The sequence below is a fragment of the Corvus cornix genome, chromosome 11 (assembly GCF_000738735.6).
Source record: "Corvus cornix cornix isolate S_Up_H32 chromosome 11, ASM73873v5, whole genome shotgun sequence".
In the NCBI taxonomy this organism is placed as follows: Eukaryota; Metazoa; Chordata; class Aves; order Passeriformes; family Corvidae; genus Corvus; species Corvus cornix.
The window spans coordinates 19,749,166-19,768,764 of NC_046341.1; the positions used below are offsets into that span (position 1 = coordinate 19,749,166).

The 19,599-nt window shown below is 40.5% G+C and overlaps 1 protein-coding gene across 4 annotated transcripts; it reads right to left on the reverse strand.

The window, feature by feature from the left end:
• Nucleotides 1–83: 83 nt before the first annotated feature.
• On the reverse strand, nucleotides 84–19,235 carry LSM14A (LSM14A mRNA processing body assembly factor). Of its 4 annotated transcripts, none has more exons than XM_039558506.1 (10): nucleotides 18,870–19,235; nucleotides 11,160–11,323; nucleotides 9,825–9,957; nucleotides 8,725–8,844; nucleotides 6,750–6,926; nucleotides 6,378–6,440; nucleotides 5,611–5,790; nucleotides 3,982–4,153; nucleotides 2,908–3,136; nucleotides 84–1,866 (listed from the first exon to the last, which is right to left on the reverse strand). In XM_039558506.1, the coding sequence occupies exons 1-10, from the start codon at nucleotides 18,988–18,990 to the stop codon at nucleotides 1,843–1,845; spliced, it is 1,383 nt and encodes a 460-aa protein (XP_039414440.1). In that variant the 5' UTR covers nucleotides 18,991–19,235; the 3' UTR covers nucleotides 84–1,842. The 4 variants fall into 4 exon arrangements, with proteins under 4 accessions (XP_039414440.1, XP_039414439.1, XP_039414442.1 ...); XM_039558505.1 differs by having other exon boundaries at nucleotides 8,725–8,847; XM_039558508.1 differs by lacking the exon at nucleotides 6,378–6,440 and having other exon boundaries at nucleotides 18,870–19,234.
• Between the last annotated feature and the right edge of the window lie 364 nt (nucleotides 19,236–19,599).

A 19,599-nucleotide genomic window follows, 5' to 3' on the forward strand; every position in this document is an offset into this window, starting at 1 on the left:
GCGCTGGGGCGCAGCAGGGCCCGCCCCGAGCCCGGGACCCCGGCCCAGCCCGCCCCGCGCCGCAAGAAACCACCGCCGGCGTGCCGATTTAACTGAGCAGTTTATTCTGGTTTAAAATAAAAAAAACAGAAACCCTGGGCGGGCGGGGCGGGGCGACGCAGGGTTGGCCTCCGCCGCGGCTCCCGGCCCAGGTATTTACAGCTGGAACACCTCAGACAGTAAAGAGTTATTGCAACAGGACAGCACTTGCCTCTACGGTCAAAAATCTCAACAGGTGTTCAGAATCATGACTTGTGGATCCCAAAAGGCAGTTGTTAAACATGCAAAAACATTACTAAACAATATTATCTAACTTCTACAGCTGTCAAATACTTGACCTTAATAAGGAAACCAATTACAAAATACTTCCTTGTAGTGCTATACAAAAGTTATAAAATTAAGATTCTATCAACCACTTTTAAATATTCCAATTTTTCAACAGTGCAGTTTTTCACGTCTTTATCACCACTGAACATTTTTAAGTAAAAAAAATAAATCAGCAAATTAGATCAAAGTGATGTAATCTTTGGATCCCTTTATTCCTGTGGCCTTCATATACATACACAGACACAAATGACCAGGTTTCTATTTCAGCATATCAGAAAGTTGCAACTAGTTATCCAGAATTGGCAAAAAGTCCGTACTGTCATTTGTGACTTTGTGGTCTTAGAACCAGAGTCTCAATGTCTCCAAGCTACGGTCTATCAAAATGCAAACAACTTCAAACACTAAGAATTCTTTGAATTGCTCATGTCTACAGGTATTACAACAAAGTTAACGTTTCAAGAATTGACAAATGGACACAGACCTGCATCCCAGGCATTCCAGGAGAATCACCAACTCATGTGCCTGGTCCATTATTAAAAAAAGTTAATATTTCTCACTAAGTAAAATTAATTGCAAATCTTGACATATGAAAATTCCTTTTCTTTTTTCTGAAAATATCACCTTAATTTGGTCAAATCCTGTGATATGCCAGAAACTACAAAATCAAATTCTTGCAAGAGCAGTGAAGCGTGTATCCAGTTTTGTGTAATGGAAGAATATCTTCATTATAGTCCAAATATAAAATCAAACATTTAAGCTTGAAAAGCTGCTAAAGAAAAAACCCCAACTAATTCAGTGATCTTCAGCATATCAACTTCTGCAATAACAGTATGTTTACCGACTTAAAAATGTTTATTCTTTAAAAAATTAGTTGCTTTTTATACAGCTATACAAAGTTTGTAATGTTTCTTTGGCAATGGGATATAATGGAATTTTACAACTATATAAAAACTTTCCTTTGCCTAAGAAACAGTATTTACTGTGTGTACATATCTGACTGACAAAGCAAGTTTTCTACTGTCCAGCACCCTAGTTGATACAAGAACAACTACCTCAAAAGGGATTTTACAGGATTTCCAAAAAACAACCTTCGGTGGGTCAAAACACTCACAGTATCGACGGCCTTCTGCATACAATTGTCCTTACAACTTGAAGCAACTATCAAATACAGTTTAGTAATAAGAAAAATCCTTTCAGTGATGAAAAAATACTTAAACTCCATCGAAGTACTGCTTATAATTAACTATACATAAGAAATTACTTATCCTTCTGTCTCAAATATATTTAATGCTCACTGTCTTCAAAGATGGCCATTTCTCAAAAGTAACTGCATTACACCCCTTTGAAATTAAATAGTTAAATCCCAGTGCTGGTGACAAGTATACAGCAAATTAACTTCATTCTTTGCAGAGATCAAAACTAACTCTCTGATTCACGAAGATCTAGACGTTCACCTGGTTTCAGCTTTCTTGTAGACTACGCAGCAACTTTGTTGTCTTTCTAGAGGGAACAAAAGTACAATGTTAAAATTCATGTTGCAAAACAAACCCCACAGACTAATCTGGGCAACAGCCCTGGGAGCAGTTGTGCTGTGCTGGCTATTGCCCATGTCCTGCAGCAGAAAGGAGACCTCCCAAGGTGATCAGGTTGGCGTCTGGTCAAACCCGCTCAGCCTGGCACTAAGTGGAGCAGCTCATCACTCCGACTACAAGCACAGCACAAATGCTCAGCCCTTACACTACCTCCTACTTGTCTGGAAGGCAGCAAAACTTTTGTTCAGAAATTCAAATTGCTAACCTGCAATCCCTCATTTCCATTCATGTTCAGCTACCCAAAGTTTCTTTAGATCACAGGACTAACTGTTGCAACTAATCAAGGAACAGCTGAGGTATCTGTCTCACAACAGAGAGAAATCTGCTGTGATGAAACCCCTTTTTAATTAAAAAAAATTAAAACTTCTATCAGAAATCAGAGACTCTTGTTTGCAAAACTCTTAACTGCTCATGTAGTAAACTACCAGAAGTTGTTATTCTGTCCCAGTCAGAACTCTAAAAGCCTAGTTTACCTGAACCAATCTGGACAGCTGTCTTTGTTACTGATTCTAACCAGTACAGCAGTCTACAGGCTTTGTGCCAACCAATTCGCAAAGAATTCAAAAGTTTGTTGCACACTGGAAGCAAGTTAAATTACTCCCTCTCCTTCTTTACATTTTACAATATTGCTTAGAAAAGTGCTTGCAATTTACATTTCTAACACTTTTTTTCCCCTTCTTTTTCTTTTACTCCCTAGTATCAGCTATCGAGTAGCTACTCAGGGCACGTGACAAAAGGCAACTTTTATTTTTGGTTGCTGTTGATAGTAAATTGATGCTACGTAACTAAAATCTCAGCATTAATGGACTTTCAGTAAAGTAGCTCCCAGCCCCTGCAAAATACTATTCAAGAAATTCTAGTTCCACATCAGATCTAAAAGCAAGAGATTTGTAACCACTCCTTTCTAAGAACAGCGCACTGGGTCACAGTAACATGAAGCATGCTTTACCCTATATTCAAAGTCAGCGAACTCCCTGCCTCCACGGCCTCCTCTGAAGCCACCGCGGAAGCCACGGGGGGCGGTGAAGCCGCCTCTGCCGCCCCCCCGTCCTCTGCCCCCTCGGAAGCCGATGATGCCCCTGCCCCTGTAGCCGCTGCGGCCGCGGTTGGGGCGCAGGGGGATGCCGAAGGTCTCGGCGTTCAGCCGCCGCTCCTCGGCCCAGGTGGGTCTCCGCTCCCTGCCGCACAGAATGAACATGGATTGCTGTGAAACACTTGGGAAGGAAGAGAGAGGCGCCAGAAAGCCCATGAGATGAAAAATGATACATTAACCATATTGTAAATCTCCACAGTATTGCTTCTGCAAGAACCTAGGTGTCTGCCACCGTTGACTGGACTCATCAAGAAGGAACATGTTACAGAGTCATTAATTAGATATTAATAATGCTCTAAGAGTTTGCCATATTGAAGAGCACACTCAGTATTCTCTGCACACAGCATCATTTAAAGCAAGAAACAGTTCACAGTTACAGATGTTATTTTATCTGGCTGCGAGTACAACAAACAACTCCCCCTCCCCCTCCCGCAAGTCAAAATAGGTCAGCAATCCACATCATCGTGTCTAATAAAAAGGCAGCAGCAAAAGATAAGCTTTAATTTTCCTGAAACGCTATCTGCCCATTCGAACAACACTACTGGCTGAGACAGTTATATAATCTGCTTAGAAACCATTACCAAAGCAGGGTCATAATTGATTTAACTAAAGTGTTAATTTAGGAGCAAAGCAAAACAAACAAACCCCCCCCACACTTTAGTAAATCTGAAAAGGAGATTCTAGGGCCTGTGCATTAAGTTCTAAAAGTATGGCTCTACAACATCTTAAGATAGCTTCCTATGAACATATTGCACTTGCCCACAAAGAAATTTTGTGCTTCGTATCCTTGTTTTATTTTTGCCTGCTGCATGTGGAGGTAAGCTCTAATAACCTTTGATTCAGAGTTGATTGTAATGAGTAACACTGACAGTACCTTATGATATAAACATGCATTCATCAGACTAACACACTTCTCCTTGCAGGCCATACCTATTGTCATCACAGGAAATGTTATCAAAGAAGGATTTGGTTTTGTCATAATAGCAATTGGGTCCAAGTGGATCTTCCTCATCGGCATTCCCTTCGCTGTTTTGGGTATCAACACCTGAGTCACCTTTGTCTTCTCCATTTACAGGCTTCTCTGGTTTCTCAAGTTTATCTTCTGGAAAATAAAAAGTAAACAGAAGCCTAAAAAAGGCAGCACTGTTAACTTATTCCCAGTCAGAGACAAACTATATTGAATGCTACAAAAAATAATTTAATGTGGAAGTCAAATAATTTGACATGTAAATTAGGATGTTTCGCTGCTTCTGTCTGGAGGTTTCTATGCTTCCTGTGGGTTTTGTTAACAAAAAACCCTGTGGCAGAATGGATGTGATAGCCATCTATTTTTTCCCCTCTTAGCTACCTCCTTCCCGGGCTTAAGAGCCTCATTGAGTCAATCCTCCTAAAAGCCATCTCATGGTTTTGCTCATCCCCGTTGTCCTTCTCCTTTGTCTTCTGGCTTTGCTGTTATCTCCTTTGAGATGTAGGGCCAGCAACCTGACTTTATGATCTATTTATTTCCTAATAATGCCTCAAGTTCAACTTACTGTTTTGAAACAGTAGTACTGAAAACAAAGCTGACAGTTCAACACCAGCAGCTATTACTATTTTCAAACCTCATTTCTAAATGTTTACAGTTTAAATCTCATGATCCTGTGCATAAACTTCAGATAACCAGCTCAACCTTTCCACACCACACACAAGAATTACCACACTCACAAACATTTCTATAGCTGTTTATGGTTAGCTTTCCCTTTACTATTCGGAAAAAACCAGTATCAACAGCAAACCATCAGCTCCTTGAAAAATGATCCAGAAAAACAGGCAAGCATCACAGGACAGATCTTACGGTACTCAACTGGTGTTTTTACTCTACACTGAAATCTGACCATTTATTCCTACCTTTTGTTTCCCACCTTTCAGCCAATCATTCACTGAAATAGGGAACTCACTATATTAACCTGCAACAATTTTGTCCAAAAATAGTAGCAGCAGTGTAACAAACAGGTGGCTGGTCACAAGAGAATGAGGTAATCAAAACAGAAGCCTGCTAGAAAACAAGTGCTGGCAGCACGGTTTCTAACTACTCCTGTGTTCCTTTGGAAAAGGATAAAAGCAAGGAAATGCTAGAAACTTTCAAACAAACTCTCCTGCATACTACAGTGAAGTTCTGATCCCAAACTCCTTTGCTTTTGGTCTATAATTGACATTATAATTTTGGTTTAATAATTGAAAACCTAAAACATGGATTTTCTTTTATTGCATCCTTTCCAGAACTTTAAAGTAACAAACATTATTGGGACTTCTGGTCAAGTACTCTGCATTTTTAAGACTTGTTGGCACTTGACAGATGATATTTGCTAGTTAAAATTCGTTAAATACTCAAACACTGGCCCAAGTATTTAATTCACATATGATCCTAGTTTACTTATTAATTGGTTTTTAAATTTATTTTTTAATGACTCCAAACAAGACTTAATACTATACGCTTTTTAAGAGTAGTTCTCCAAGGTAGGATCAACACAGCAAGATACAGTTTTTCCATGCTCAAGTCTAAAGCAAAAATTGGTTTACCTTTTAATTTAAGCTTATTATGAAATTCTCTATCAATTTCCTCCTTGTTGAATTGCGCATTTGCACTTTCAAAGTCAAAGTCCTTCTCAAACTTCATCGGACCATCCCTCCTAATACCAAATCTTCCTCGGCCCCCTCTGTGACCTCCACGGCCTCTCCGTGCTGCAGGTGCACCTGGAACTGAAAAGAGGGAAATTCTGTCTGGTTTTGCTTTGTGGATTGGCTTTTCTCTGAGGGTGGTGGAGGGTGTTTGTTTTTTTTGGTTCACTTTCTAATTCCTGGGGTAACAGGTAGGGACTTCAGAAGTGCAGGAAGAGAATGCATGTTGTTTAAAGTCCCATCAGAGCAGCTTGAAATTTGTAAATTCACAGTAACAATGGCAGTGACACACAAAGCATAATAGTACTAAATTTGTGTGTTAAAAGACTCTCTAGAAGTCATTAAAAACTTTTGGAAGAAGAGTTAGAATATTAATGGCTTTTCAGTCAAATATTTTTTTAGAAAGGCTTTTATTTCATGCTATTATGTTTATAAATCCCTGAATACTCCTTGATTTACATTTTTATTTCAATTGATTGCTTAATATAAAGCAACAAGAAGAGGTTTTTCTCTTTAATGTTGTCTTCATTTGCTTGTATTCTTCTGGCTCAATGCAAAGCTGTTACCCTCTAGAAGCAAAGTGTGAAAGAATTTATGTATTTTAGCAAATTTAAAAAAAACTTATTGGTCTGAAAGCAATGATAGCTATTTCTCAAAACATGATTTACCAATTTGTTGTTTGTTTTCATTTCTGAGTTCATTTTCTGATCTTGAAACCTTGTGTGCTTCAGCTAAAGTTGGAAATAAAAACATGATTTGTTTATCCAATTAGGTATTTTTGATCATACTTTTGTATATATAGTTCAGATTTTTAAAAAAATCCAAACCTGTAAATGTAAACCACATGTTTAAATCATAAAAGAAAAAAAAAAATTTAGAATATATGTTTAATTTAAAAAGAAATATGTATCTAATCCAGGTCTCTGCTGTCAAGCCTACCAGTAACAGACAGCAGGAAAATTCCTATGTATTACCCTTTAAAAGAGCACTTTGTATGTGTATGGAAAGAAATAAGCTGTATGAAAATTATGCAAAGCTACCTCGTCTGTGCTCTTGGTTCTCCAAGGATTTTTGGTTTGCAGACACCAAAGGTCTGGTTTGTACAGGACTCCTCCTCCCAACTGGTGCTGGAGTGGGCAGGTGGGCTGAAGCTGTTTGTACAGCTTGTTCCATGGTGGGGCTCCTTCTCAAATGGTCCATCGGAGGGCTTGAACGACCTGGGGAAAAAATAAAACAAAACCAAAGCCCAAAGGGTTATTTCTCATCTACAAAGGTGAGTTACTGGTCTCAACCAATCTAGACTGACAGGTTTATCTGCCTTAGCAGTCAAGACAGCTGTGTCTGAAAAAAAAAAAAAAAAAAAAAAAATTCTGCACCATCAGATCCACTGATTCAGAATGAAGGATATTTAGCAACACCCCTTCCCCCAGTCTAAAAGAAAAAAATGGGAAGGACACCCAATCCCCACCAACCCACTAATGATGTGCATTTAGCTGTGGAATGAAAGTTTTGCATTGATTTGAGGTAAAAATGCTCCTTCTGCCTCCCTGGGATGCCAATTGGGAAGAGGCTGCTCCCAAAGGCAGTTGTGATGCTGTTCAGGTACTGCTGCAGGATCCCTGCCCATGCAGGGAACAGCGGTGGCTGGGGCCAGGCTCCCTGCAGGGAAGGAGCTGTGGAAGCTGCCCCACACAGCACTGCTCACCCAGTGGCTGGAGGCAGAAGCATGTTCAGAACAGAGCCACTGATCCAGCCAGACAAGTTTACAACATCAAATAGGTAAATCTACTAAGAAATTAGAATAAGACTCAAGTCCCAATAAGTAGAAGAACAAGGTTCTATCCCGTGACAAAACTAACAAAAGGAAAACCAAACATAAACCAAAACCACAAAAAACCATAAACTAAACGAAACAAAACAATAACTCCAACCATACCACACTTGCAATCTACAAAGATGAAAAATATTTTTAAAAGCAAACACACAGAAAAAAAACCTGTTGGTGTCCCAAAGGAAATGTGGCAGAATGTATGCTCACCTGGCGCATACATCATACATATCCATCCATGTCCACGAATCATACAGGTTTTAACTACAGAAAACCAAACTACTATTTCAACAGATAATTTATCAGCATACTTTTCCCCCCTTGAATTAATCCAACAAAGTAGAACCTATTTCTGGCAACCCACCCAACTTGTCCTACAAATATTCCTAATGGGTACACAAATCTCAACTGGAATTTAGGGAAAAAATCTGTTTGCTTTAAGTGTTCTGCCTTTTAACATGACTGCATACTTTAAAAATAGCATTAGGAATGTATCGCGGCACACACTTTTCCAGCAACGAAGAGCGCAAGAGCAAGAAATAATGGGGTTTGGGTTTTTAAGGAGCAATGTTAACAACATTTGCATGAAGGATGAGGGTGAAGATGCTCAAATGTTTAATTTCTTTTTTTGTTGCCATTCAAATTCATCCAGAATCTCCTTTTTTCTAATATTACATAAACTATCCATACACTTCCTGTTACCATTAAGCTGACTTCAAAGTCATATCACCATCTGTACAGGAAATCAGGTCTGCTGTTAATATCATCTATGTAACTATACATGAACAGAGACACTACAGTTAGGAATAAAGATTTTAAAATTGTAAGCTGAAGGACTTCACATTTCAATCAGCATGAAGTATCTTCAGTTCTGTCATGTTATCAATAAAACTAAATACTAAATTTCCACATGCACCTATTTGCTAACATTATTTCACTTAATTAAAGTCCTACTTCTCAATACAGATGCTTTAAGGGTAACAACGTGTTACTACCTGCAGCACTACAAGATGTAGAGAAAACACATTTAAAGAGCAAACACAAAGCCTCTCAGCGTTTCCTGGGTTTAATACCAAGTGTTTTCATGAGAGAATTCAGCTGTTTCGTTGGCATTTCTGCTGACCATCAAAGTCACAGGGACACACAACTGGTCAAAAAAAGATCAAAGTTACTAAAAAAGATTTTACCTTGAGACATCTGTGTTTTTAGTGATCTTGCATCTGTTGTAAATGCAGACCCAACTGCAGTGCTTTGGGACATGCTAGCACTGGCCGACGAGTCTGTTCCAAAAGATGTTAAAGAACCTCCTGCTTTGAAAGAAATAATATAGTTGTAAAATCTGGTTTAGACTTTTTTTTTTTTTTTTTGGAACTAGCACTAAATGATTAGCAAAGCTTTATTAGGCAGTTATTCTAGAGTACACATAAGTCTGCCCTTCCCGTACACTTTTAGTCTGAACTAACATATATATGCACATAAGTTGGTAAGACTAATATCTCTATCTTTTAATCTAAAACGAAAAACATAAGACCACTTCCAACTTCAGTATCACAAGTATTAACAAAACACAGTCATCTTATGGAGCCATACATGTTACTGGTATATACTTCCATTCAAGATCCTTTCAGCAAAAATATGACTGCCACATCTTATTAATTGATATCAAATTACAGCCAATTCTACAGCCTTCTTTTTGCATGGCTAATATTTTCAGTACCAAGAGTAACACCGCTGCCATAACAGTTACGAGAACGTAAGTTCCCATGAAAAAACTAAACTGTGAAATAAACTCTCAGGGAGGAAGGAAAGCTGGTTGGTGAGTCTCAGAGAGAATGTGGAGTATAAAGGAGCAACTAGCCCATGCAACTCACAAATACTTCAAGCACGTATTTCCCACCTCGCCAACTCCCCACGAACAGCTGGAGGACTGTGCTGGCACATAGCTGCTGAATAATCCAAATCCTTAGTTAATGCACACAGCATCTGGTCAGCCCAACAGTACAGCTATGGGGCTTCCCTGGAGGGGCTGCCTCTACCACTTTTGAAATATAATGAACAGTGGTCCCTCTGTGATCGGTGTTTAGTTCTCAATCATAATTAGTTTGATTTAAGATGCAAAGACTATGAAAAACTCTCTACTTTGGAGCTGAACTGCAGGACTAACAGAGAAGGAAGACTTTGAATCTGCCTTAGGATAAGACACTGATGAAATTCTAAGCAGTGATTACTGTCTGTGCACACACAGCTTCACTCACAGGAAAACACTGGATAATCAGAGTCAACCTACCAACTCCAACAGCGCCGAACTGCTGCCCCACCAGTGGGCTTGGGCTGAACTGACTGTACGCAGGCATCCTGCCAAAAGGACCATAGGACCCCACAGACTGGAATGAAGATGTAGTCGAAGATCCTAGTGAAGACTGAAGACAAAACACACAACACACTAGCAAAAACTGTATTTACAAAAAATTAGGAAGTAGTTCTGTTGGCAAGAAATGTAGAAACTCTAAACATTTTCACAAGTATGTACAGCTTAGAAAGGACTTTTACCCTTCCACCATCACAGACCTGTAGAAACAGTACCACAAAATTTTGCAATCTTTTCCCTACAACCTCAGACACTGGACTCTCTTGTCAAACACACACACAAGCTTTGCTGGCAAATCTGGAAAATGTCCTTTTTCCTTGAAGTTTCAAACCCCACAGGTACAATAAGACACCCAAACATACTGGAGGAGGCTGAGGTTATCACTGTTATTGGGATTCACAGTAATGCAACTTCACCACTCTTGACTACAACTGACAGAAGGAGTTGCACCAAGTTTAATAAAAGTCCTTGGAGAATTGCAAGGACACCTCATAAGGAAGTATCAAGAATTTTCTCCTACAGAACAGGTAAAGCAGTAGAATCATATTACATGGAATTATCAATCTCCATTTGAAGCAAGAGTTTTTTCTCTTGCTCTCAGGGATGGTTTTAAGATACCCCATAAGCACAACTGAAAAGGCAACAAATTTCTGAGAAAACTATTTCTGTCAGTCCATTTACTACAAAATGACAGACTAACTAAATCTGAAGGCTTCAAGTTTAAGCTGCTTTCCCTTCAGAAACCAAGTATTCGCTTTTCGAATAAATGCCTTATAGTATGAAGACTATTTAAAAACACATAGCTAGCTGAAACACTTTAAAGTCAAAGTTAGCAAAAAATGTTGAACATTAGAACAAAAATAAAACAAACAGGCAAAAAAACCCCACTAATGATCTGGAGATATTTCACCATCTATTCTGTTTGATTTATACCAAGTCTAATCTTCCCAAGAACTATCTGTCCTCCTAAGCCAAGTCCCTTTCAAAAAAGGCATCAAGACCTACAAAATGTTATTAGTTGTTTCTGAAAAAACAGCAGCTTTGGTTTGTAGTGCACTGTGCTAGAGTTAGATTTCAACTTTCTTTTTCACAGTTAAAGACCGTGAAGGGAGAAAATTCTTCCAGAGTTCTTTACATTGGATTGTGAACTTTACAGTGATAAACATTTTAAATTTTAAATACTCAGCTAGAGAGTACTTAAGCTAGCAAGTTACCTCTTCAGCAACAATTATTTAAAACTCTGTTTTGACTTACCTGAACAATAGCAGGGTCCTGTGGCAAGGAGCACTGAGGTTTTGGTGGCTCACAGACAGTCAGGTCTTTAATGTCACTGCCACGGAATATAATATACTCGAAGACTTCATCGCGAGGTGGGATGGGTCTATCCGTTGGTCTGTCTTCTGTACCAAAGGAGCGAACTGCAAAGTTGGGAAGGCAGAAAAAGAATGAAACACCCCACATTCAACAAAAGGGTTTCAATATCCTGCAGAGACCAACAGCTTTAAATAAAGAGAATAAAATTTCATTGAGAAAAAACCCCTTATTAAATAGGCACCATATTCTTTATCATTATCAACTCTCCTCAGACAAACAAGTAATTTTATCTTAAAAATCTGAGTTAAAAACCAAGCTGAAAGACTGAGACATCACTTATGCTATCAATTACATGTTGAATATTTTCAATTGTTTTGTGAGGGTAAGGGGAAGCAGCAATGCAGGGTTTTTTGGCTGGCAAGTCAATTCTATGAATCAAAGAATACATGAGTTTACATATTTCACATTCTGTACTTGCAAAACAGGAAAAAATATGCTAATACTACTAGAATCTAGAGTATTAAAAATTATCAAATGTGAATTTCTTAATAGATTCAAGATTTAATAAAACAGCAGGAATTCTGTGGTGTATATATATACAATTTTCACCAAGCAAAATGCATTCTTCTTGCTGGTGTAAGGTTCATATGATGTCATATGATCTCTATCAAATTAAGCAAACTCACTGGGGCCTTACTATCTTCCTAGTGTGCACCATACCAAGACATTGAATTACCTGCATGAATTCCAACAGCTTTCTGACTGCACAGCAATGAAGCTTATCAAGCTCTTCCTTTTGTACTACATATAATCACTACCACTGTACATGGATACCATCACTTTGCTGTCAGTGCCCTCTCAGAAACTTTTCCCCACCTTTAGACTGCCAACCTGGAGTGAATATCAAGTGAAACAAATGAATAAGTGAAGAAGAGATTTGTCTCCAAGGGCTAGTTTTGTAAGCAAAAAGTAAACAATGGATTGAAACCAGAGAGGGGAAAAAAACCAAACCCCCAAAATCATGACAGTCACATTCAATCACAATCTCATTGACTTGTGGCAGCTCTAACAATCCCTCATGACTGCTTTTGCTCCAGCCTCTTAGAAGGTGTTTGTTTGCTTTGCAAGTTAAGGTCATGCTGAGAAAAATCTGTATTTTGCTTTAATTTACCAGAATTAGATTTCCCTCCATTTTCAGATGCATCAACATTTTGGAGACATCATTAGGCACTTATTTGCAGCCATAGAATCATTAGTCAAGAAAAGCAGAGTTTCCTGTAGAGATGTATAAAGTGATACTGAGTCATTTCTCAGGCTGCACCAGCCATCTTCCATCACTGTTGCGTCTTTTAATACTGCATAAACAGAGCTTAACAGTCAGGTATTAAAATCTTTTCAAGAAGCATAATTCAGCAGTAAAGAGATCATGTCCACACTACAAAGAAAAATAACATTAAGTGGTTACAATTATTTTGTTCATGTATCATCTAGTGAGCTGACTTTCATTATCTTTTCTGTTTCTGTGCATCTGAAAGTCTGTGCTGAATGGTACTACAAAGTGTGAGCAATGTAAAAAGGCACACACTGTTTAGTTAATGTCAGTCCTTGTTAGAAGAAGAATCTGTCTCCTTTTCCTCTACAGAAAAAAAGTGTCTGAAGCTTAAGAATTCGCAGAAATTAAAGTAACGCACAGTAGCTTAATAACATTATCAATTGGTCATGTGCATTCTTGTAATTCATTCAATTGCTTTTTATTCACCAGGCTTTTCTATTTCAGTATCTTGACTGCAGATCTAGCCTCACTTTCTGGCCATCTTATATTCTATTTATCAGATAACTAATAAATTATCTTGGACTTTCATTCCATCATTTGACCTGCTGTCTTGGTAAGTAAAACCACAGTTGATTTTGTACTGCTTCTCTCTGTCCCACATTGAAATGGTTTCTTTAGTAGACATTTTGTCTATGAAGGTGCACAAAAATGGCCAGAGTATGATCAGTAAGTTACCAAAGGATTTTACTTTCTAGCTAAAGTGAAGAAACTACTCTGTAGCAACACCACAGAAAAAGAGTAGTAAGTTAGAGGGCTGCATCTTGCCTTTACATGGAAGTAAAAATCTGATGAACTATGGAAGAAATATGCTTTGAAAGTATTTCTCTTAAGTCAAAGCTACATTGTGCAGGTAAGTATTTTAACATTAATACTAATGTACCTGACACATATAGGAACAGTTCTAACACCTGGCAATTACCGTTCTCCATTCTAAACCAATCCGAGAAAAAAAAAGTGAGCCACCAAACTTTCATCTACTGACATGCTGAAAGAAGTAAAGGGATTTCAGTGTATGTTAAAAAACGTCTTTCTCCACATCATGAAATTACCATAACATCAAAAGGAAGTATTTTCAATGCCACAATTTAGAATTCATCTTTAAGAGATTGACTGTCTATGCAGCTAGCTCAAGACACTTGTTATGGTTGCCAATGATTTAGCAATAAAACACATCAAGATTTGCTACTAAAAGTTTGACTCTTTTACTTTACTTCTCCCTTGCCCCAAATCAAACTGGTTTTATCACAACCTTCTGCAAAATATAAACACAATTTCATCCAGATTTGCTCTGCTGGAGAGGGGTAAACAAACTCCCCTGATTTGCAGTTCAGACCCACCCTCACACCACAAGCAACCAAAATAACCACCCCCAGTCCAATTTCCTTTTAAAGCAGGAACCAGAACTGAATGTGTGGTGACTGTAAGAAGGGCTACTTAATGTGTCCACCCCAGTCAGGTCCTTCATAGTGTTAAGATAAGGAGTTGAAAGTTACTTTTTGTATTTTACAAAGGCATACCTATCTTTACAGTTTCTGCTTTCCTTACAGAAATACTAAGTTGCCAGAGTATCAAAAGCCCAAGGTATTGGAGCAGCAGCAGGCTCAGAGCTCTATCCAGCTCTGTCTCTTGGGCAATTTCCTTAGACTACCTCCTTCCTCCAGAACAAAGTGCATATACAGCAAAATACTGAAGAGTGAAAGGAGATGAAAATAAGCACATGAAAGACAATCTTACAACTGTGGTAAATCTAGTTAATCTTACCTTGTTCATTTCAGGATTGGTTTTTTCTTTTGTTTTTGAAAGAACTAAACTGGATTAAGGATTTGCAAACAAAAAGACAAGCAGTACATGTTAAAAGCAAACTTATTTTTTGTTAGTGTAAATACACACAATTAAGTACCTAGCTAAAATAACTAACTCTGTTGAGCCTATCCATGTACACACTTGTGCCCAAGTAGTTCCACTAATTTGATATTTAAGTGCTGTGAGCAAATTTTTGTACGAATTTTGACTGTGATATTACTACTATATGATATTTTAATGTATATTACCGTAATATACTACTATGGCATTCAATGGCAACATTGCAACTTTCCCTGTGAGTTAACAGATATGATTACTCGTTAACACAGGGAATTTAAGCAGAATGTTAATCAGAAGTGAAGCTATTTACTCTGCTAGCAAGAGGACTCTGTTCCCCTACAACGTGAATTACTGCAAACAGGTAGCTCAGTCTGTGTGCACAGCACTGACACTCTCCTCACTCCCTGAGGAGCAAACGTACACAGAAACCAGCTCTTCCCTGCTCCTAAAGCACCCAGGAGGAGCATGACGACTAAAATGAGACCACCACAAGTGAACAAGTCATTTCAATTACCACCTCTCTCCAAACATCACAACCCTTTCACTGCAAACATGCTTTGATGCCTGCACACCACACCGAGCTCATACCAGGCTCATTTCTCCAGAACAATTAATTCAGCCTTACTGGCAGGAGTGGTGACTTTGCAGGGAGACAGATGAGGGCAGTAGCCAGGAGTGGGCTTTGACAAGAGGAATTTTTCTGCTGTGACATACTATGCACAAGTTTGGTTTGGCACACAGGTCCTAACCCTCAAGACAGGCAAGGAGCCTGTTACTTAACTGACTAAAAAAAATACATTCATAAAAACTTGATAAAAATTTAACCCTTCCCTTTCCTGCTCCCACCCTTGCATGAGTTCAAATCTTCACAAGAATTTAACTTTCCTTTGTCTACATTTCAGAGTCTTTCACCTGCAACTAATGTTCTGTAGAAGTCTAAAAAGGAAGTTTTCCTTTTGATGTGTTTTGATGTGACACCACAGACAACACTAACACAGATGGTTGAAAACGCCAGAAGTTTAACTACTTCTTAAAACTACCAAAAGCTGTTTCATTAATATCTATCAATTATAATGGTTCCAAATGCAACTCTCAGTGGTGCAAGAGTTGCTAAGTGAGAACTGATGCATTATAGCAGAGACAATATTTATTTTTGTTTCTTACACTCATATATCTAAGGATTCCCTGCTGTTGAAGGAACAAAGCTTTTTCTGACTCAACATGGCTATTCTTACACAGCTTACCTGCCTTAAAAATAACTCTAAATCGGTGCCTTGAAATAGAAAAGAATTATGTATTACTAATATGAAAGATCACATCTCCTTTTTAATGCCACAACATTTAAGATCAAGCACTGTGATTATTCTGTAAATACCCCAGGTAGGGCAGCAATCGTTTTCCAGCAAGAAAACTAACCACGGCTTGCAAACTCCTCTTAAATTGCTTGGGCTTAATGAAGTTTTAAAAATTAATAATGATTTTTTTTTTAAAAAGTAAGTATTAATTAGAACCATGAACTAGAAGGACATTTCAAGTTAATTTAAATTAAGGCTTGACAACAGGAGTGAGTGGTTTTTGGTTCCAGACACTGTCTCTGAAAAGCTATTGATCCAAAGAAAACATAGGCACCAATAATATTTAAGAACCTCAAATGTTTGCATAGCTTGCTTAGTGTTTGGAATCCACTATGGATGGGTGTTTTCCCTGTTATTTAAATAACTATATACTTAGACACTTTGTGAAAGGATGCATCATGTCCCCTTATCAGACTCCAGCTTAGGTAAAAAATTTTATGCTCAATATTTAACAGCTCCTATCTTTCTCTAATTCATGAGATAGAGACCACAAGTTTTGCTTAGTAAAAAGATCACAACATTGTAAACAAAATGTTGATTAGAGAACTAGAGCAGATTGCCCTCAGTAAGGGAGGGCTACAGTCTGTGCTGGCAACCCAAAGTCTGAAACCCCAGACAATTTAAGACAAATGAAGGCATTCCACAAATACAACTTCATGAGATTAATCTCTGACTTCGGTTTAGCCCACACAAATCCTATTGTTGGGCAAATCTGTAGTTATTCAAGAACAGACTCTACCTCTAATTTTCCACTTTATGTCACCATTTCAGTAAGTTCAGTTAGAATGTGAATAATGATAAGCTGCCCTGCATTCAATTCAGGGAACAGTCATGTCACACAGACTACACAGCTGAGCAACTGAAAGCATCAAGTCTTTTGGGGTTTTTTTTGTCTCTTTCTGGCAAGAAATTTGACATCTGTAGTCAGGATTCACACTAAACAGTTCTCGTTTGACTTCTGGACTCAGCACAGGAAGAAGAGGTAACTTTTACCTGATCAACATATTTACAGCTAGAGTACAAGTTCTGCTTCTTTCATATACGGACGTGGCCAATAATTAAGCACACTCACCACCTTACATATACAGTGTCATATACACTCAATGGCCTAAGCCTTCAGAAACTTGAATACTCTCAAGAGGAGCATTCTGTTCATGAGCACAGAGAACCGCTCTGCAGTCTAATATGGTTGTTATCAGTTCCAGATTAATCTCAAGATTTTTGGTTCCATGTGGCCTAGAAATACTGGTTTATTCTCTTCTGAATCATAACACTGTATTACAAAACACACTTTCTTCAGCTAACTCAGCCAAGTTTTATTAAAGCAAATTCGGTGGTTTAGATCTACACTTCTGATGAGAGCTATGAGAAGAGAGTAGATTAGACTCGTAACTGTAGTTCGGTCTGTCTTAAATATGTACACTTTGGCAGATAGACCACAACATGACTTAACCACTCTTGAGAGAAGTCGTGCAAAATTGGCTTCGTCAGCACTAAATCAGTCTAATTTTGGACAAGACTATCACAAGGTCCTCAAGGATAGGATTCTTCTTCTATGTGCTTTTGCACAAACCTTAACAACCACAGCATGCAACTGGAATTTCTGAACATTTATTTTTAATCACAGTATCCAGCTTTCACTTGTATAAACCAAAACCAGCTGTCCTTTCAAAGTAGATAATGCAACTTCTGCAAGGCAATTTAACCTAAAAGCAACTTCAGAAATAAGTAAAAATCACATAATGAAAGCTAACTGCCCCATAAACGAACTGTGCAAGCCTGGGACCAAACCCACTGTAAGGTGTTTCAAAGCCCATGTATCAGAATTTACAAAAGAGAGTAATCTATTTCTTAAACAATAACGGGGGGCGGGGAGGGGAGGAGGGAGGGGGTTGGTTTCGAGGAGGGAAGGCCTTAAAGTGTCACAGCACACAAACAAGAATTACCACAAAGGCCAGTGAAAGCAAACACGCTCATGGTATCCACCAGCACCCACTGCAGCTGTGCAGAACAGAACAGACCGTCGTTAAGCCTTTCGTAGCAGCCAGGAACCGAGCTCTCGAATCCTCTCTGTTCCAAATATTTCATTTACACAAGCAGCAATTTTTCCTCTTACCTAATGGCTGGATAGACTCTCTGCTTTTACATATGAATTTAGATTACTTAGCAAGACTTTACAGATGCAAGGAGTGTAAAGAAAAAAAATGCCGAGTTTTGCAGAATCTTTTAAAAAGAGGTTATTAAAAGTTCTGACTTAATGTTTTACGTTGAGAATGCATTATCATGCATGAGAAACACTGAAGTCCTTCGGACGCCCAGTTTCAAAGATTCTCTTTTTTTCCCCCCACTCTCTTCCCAGTAAACATGTCTTTCTAACTTTCTTATACATTCACGCAGAAGCCTCTCTCTCTCGAGATATATAAATGTATATAAATATATATATATATATATATCTTCTAGCGGATAACATTCTCATACCATTTCGAACTACACTGTTCCATATACCTCCAAAATTAACAGCTCGCGTTCAGCTTTTGTCAGTAATCCAGCACTCAGGATTCCCTTCAGACCCGAGCTGTCTGCCGTCCTAGGATGCAGAGCAATCCAGTCATACACGGCCCTATACCCTGTAGGTCTGGAATTCTTACGATGCAAAGAAAACCTCTTTCTAGCCTCCCCCTCCTACTCCCTTTCACGCACTAGCTCTGGACCGCTTCCACCGCGACGGGCTTCATACTTGCACTCTATCCGGAACACCTCTGAGCAGCCCCCGGCGCGGTACCTACTCCTGGCTCCTTTCCGCGAGGGTCCCTCCCCGGAGCAGCGGGAACAGGGGGGAGCGGGGCCTCGCAGCGCTGCCGCTCTCACGGCCAGACCCTCTCTCGCTTCCACCTCCCCCGCAGCCGCCCTGTCGGGAGAACGGCGGGACGAGGCGGGCTCTGATCGAGCTCGGCCGGGCCCCCAGAGGCTGCAGGCCGCCCGCCGGGCCTCCTCAGAGCCCGGACAGCGCCGCGGCTCCAGCTCCTCGCTCGATCCCGTCCCGCGGCCCCGCTCCCCTCCCGCCCCTCGCAGAGCGCCGCTGGGCCCGCTCCTCCTTACCCTTGGCCAGCGCCACCGTGGAGTTCTCCGTGTCGATGGTGTACAGGATCCCCTCATAACGGATCTCGGCCTTGGAGATAAGGCTGATCTTGCTCCCGATATAGGGCGTCCCCCCGCTCATGGCGCTGTTTCTCGGTCAGGGACACCCCTTCGCCGCTGCCGAGGGCTCCTCAAGCCGGGCACAAGCAACCAAGCAAACCCGACCCTGAATCGTAGTAGGCGCTGTCCTCCTGCCGCCCCGAGCCGCCGCTCCCCGCGCAGCTGAGCCCTCGACACAGCCCTCGGCGGAGCCCTCAACACAACCCGCGCCCCGCGGCTCCCAACATGGCCGCCGCCTTCATCTTCCCTCACAGCGCCCCCCCCGCCCGGCCCGCCAGGTGTATGCCGGGAGCGCAGCTGCTCTCGCGAGAGCCGCGAGAGGGACGCTGAGTTGGGGGGCGGGAAAGTCGCGGAGTGGTGTTGGGGTCCCGCGCGCGGCAGCGAGAGCGGAGCGCGGAGCTTCGGCACCGCTCGGCTCTGCCCGGCCCGGCTCGGCTCTGCCCGGCCCGGCTCGGCTCTGCGCGGCCCCGCTCGGCTCTGCCCGGCTCTGCCCGGCCCGGCTCGGCTCGGCTCTACTCGGCCCGGCTCGGCTCTGCCCGGCCCGGCTCGGCTCTGCCCGGCCCGGCCCGGCCCGGTCCCGCCCGCTCGGCTCTGCCCGGCCCGGCTCGGCTCTGCCCGGCCCGGCCCGGCC

What these genes read in the sequence shown, in the direction of transcription:
- LSM14A (XM_039558505.1), bottom strand. Translation starts at nt 18,990, where the DNA reads ATGAGCGGGGGGACGCCCTATATCGGGAGCAAGATCAGCCTTATCTCC. An exon ending in GTTCGGCGCTGTTGGAGTTG is followed by an intron (nt 8,848 to 9,824) that starts GTAGGTTGACTC and finishes TTTCTTTCAAAG; the next exon opens with CAGGAGGTTCTTTAACATCT. An exon ending in AAAAACACAGATGTCTCAAG is followed by an intron (nt 6,927 to 8,724) that starts GTAAAATCTTTT and finishes TTTTTTCCCCAG; the next exon opens with GTCGTTCAAGCCCTCCGATG.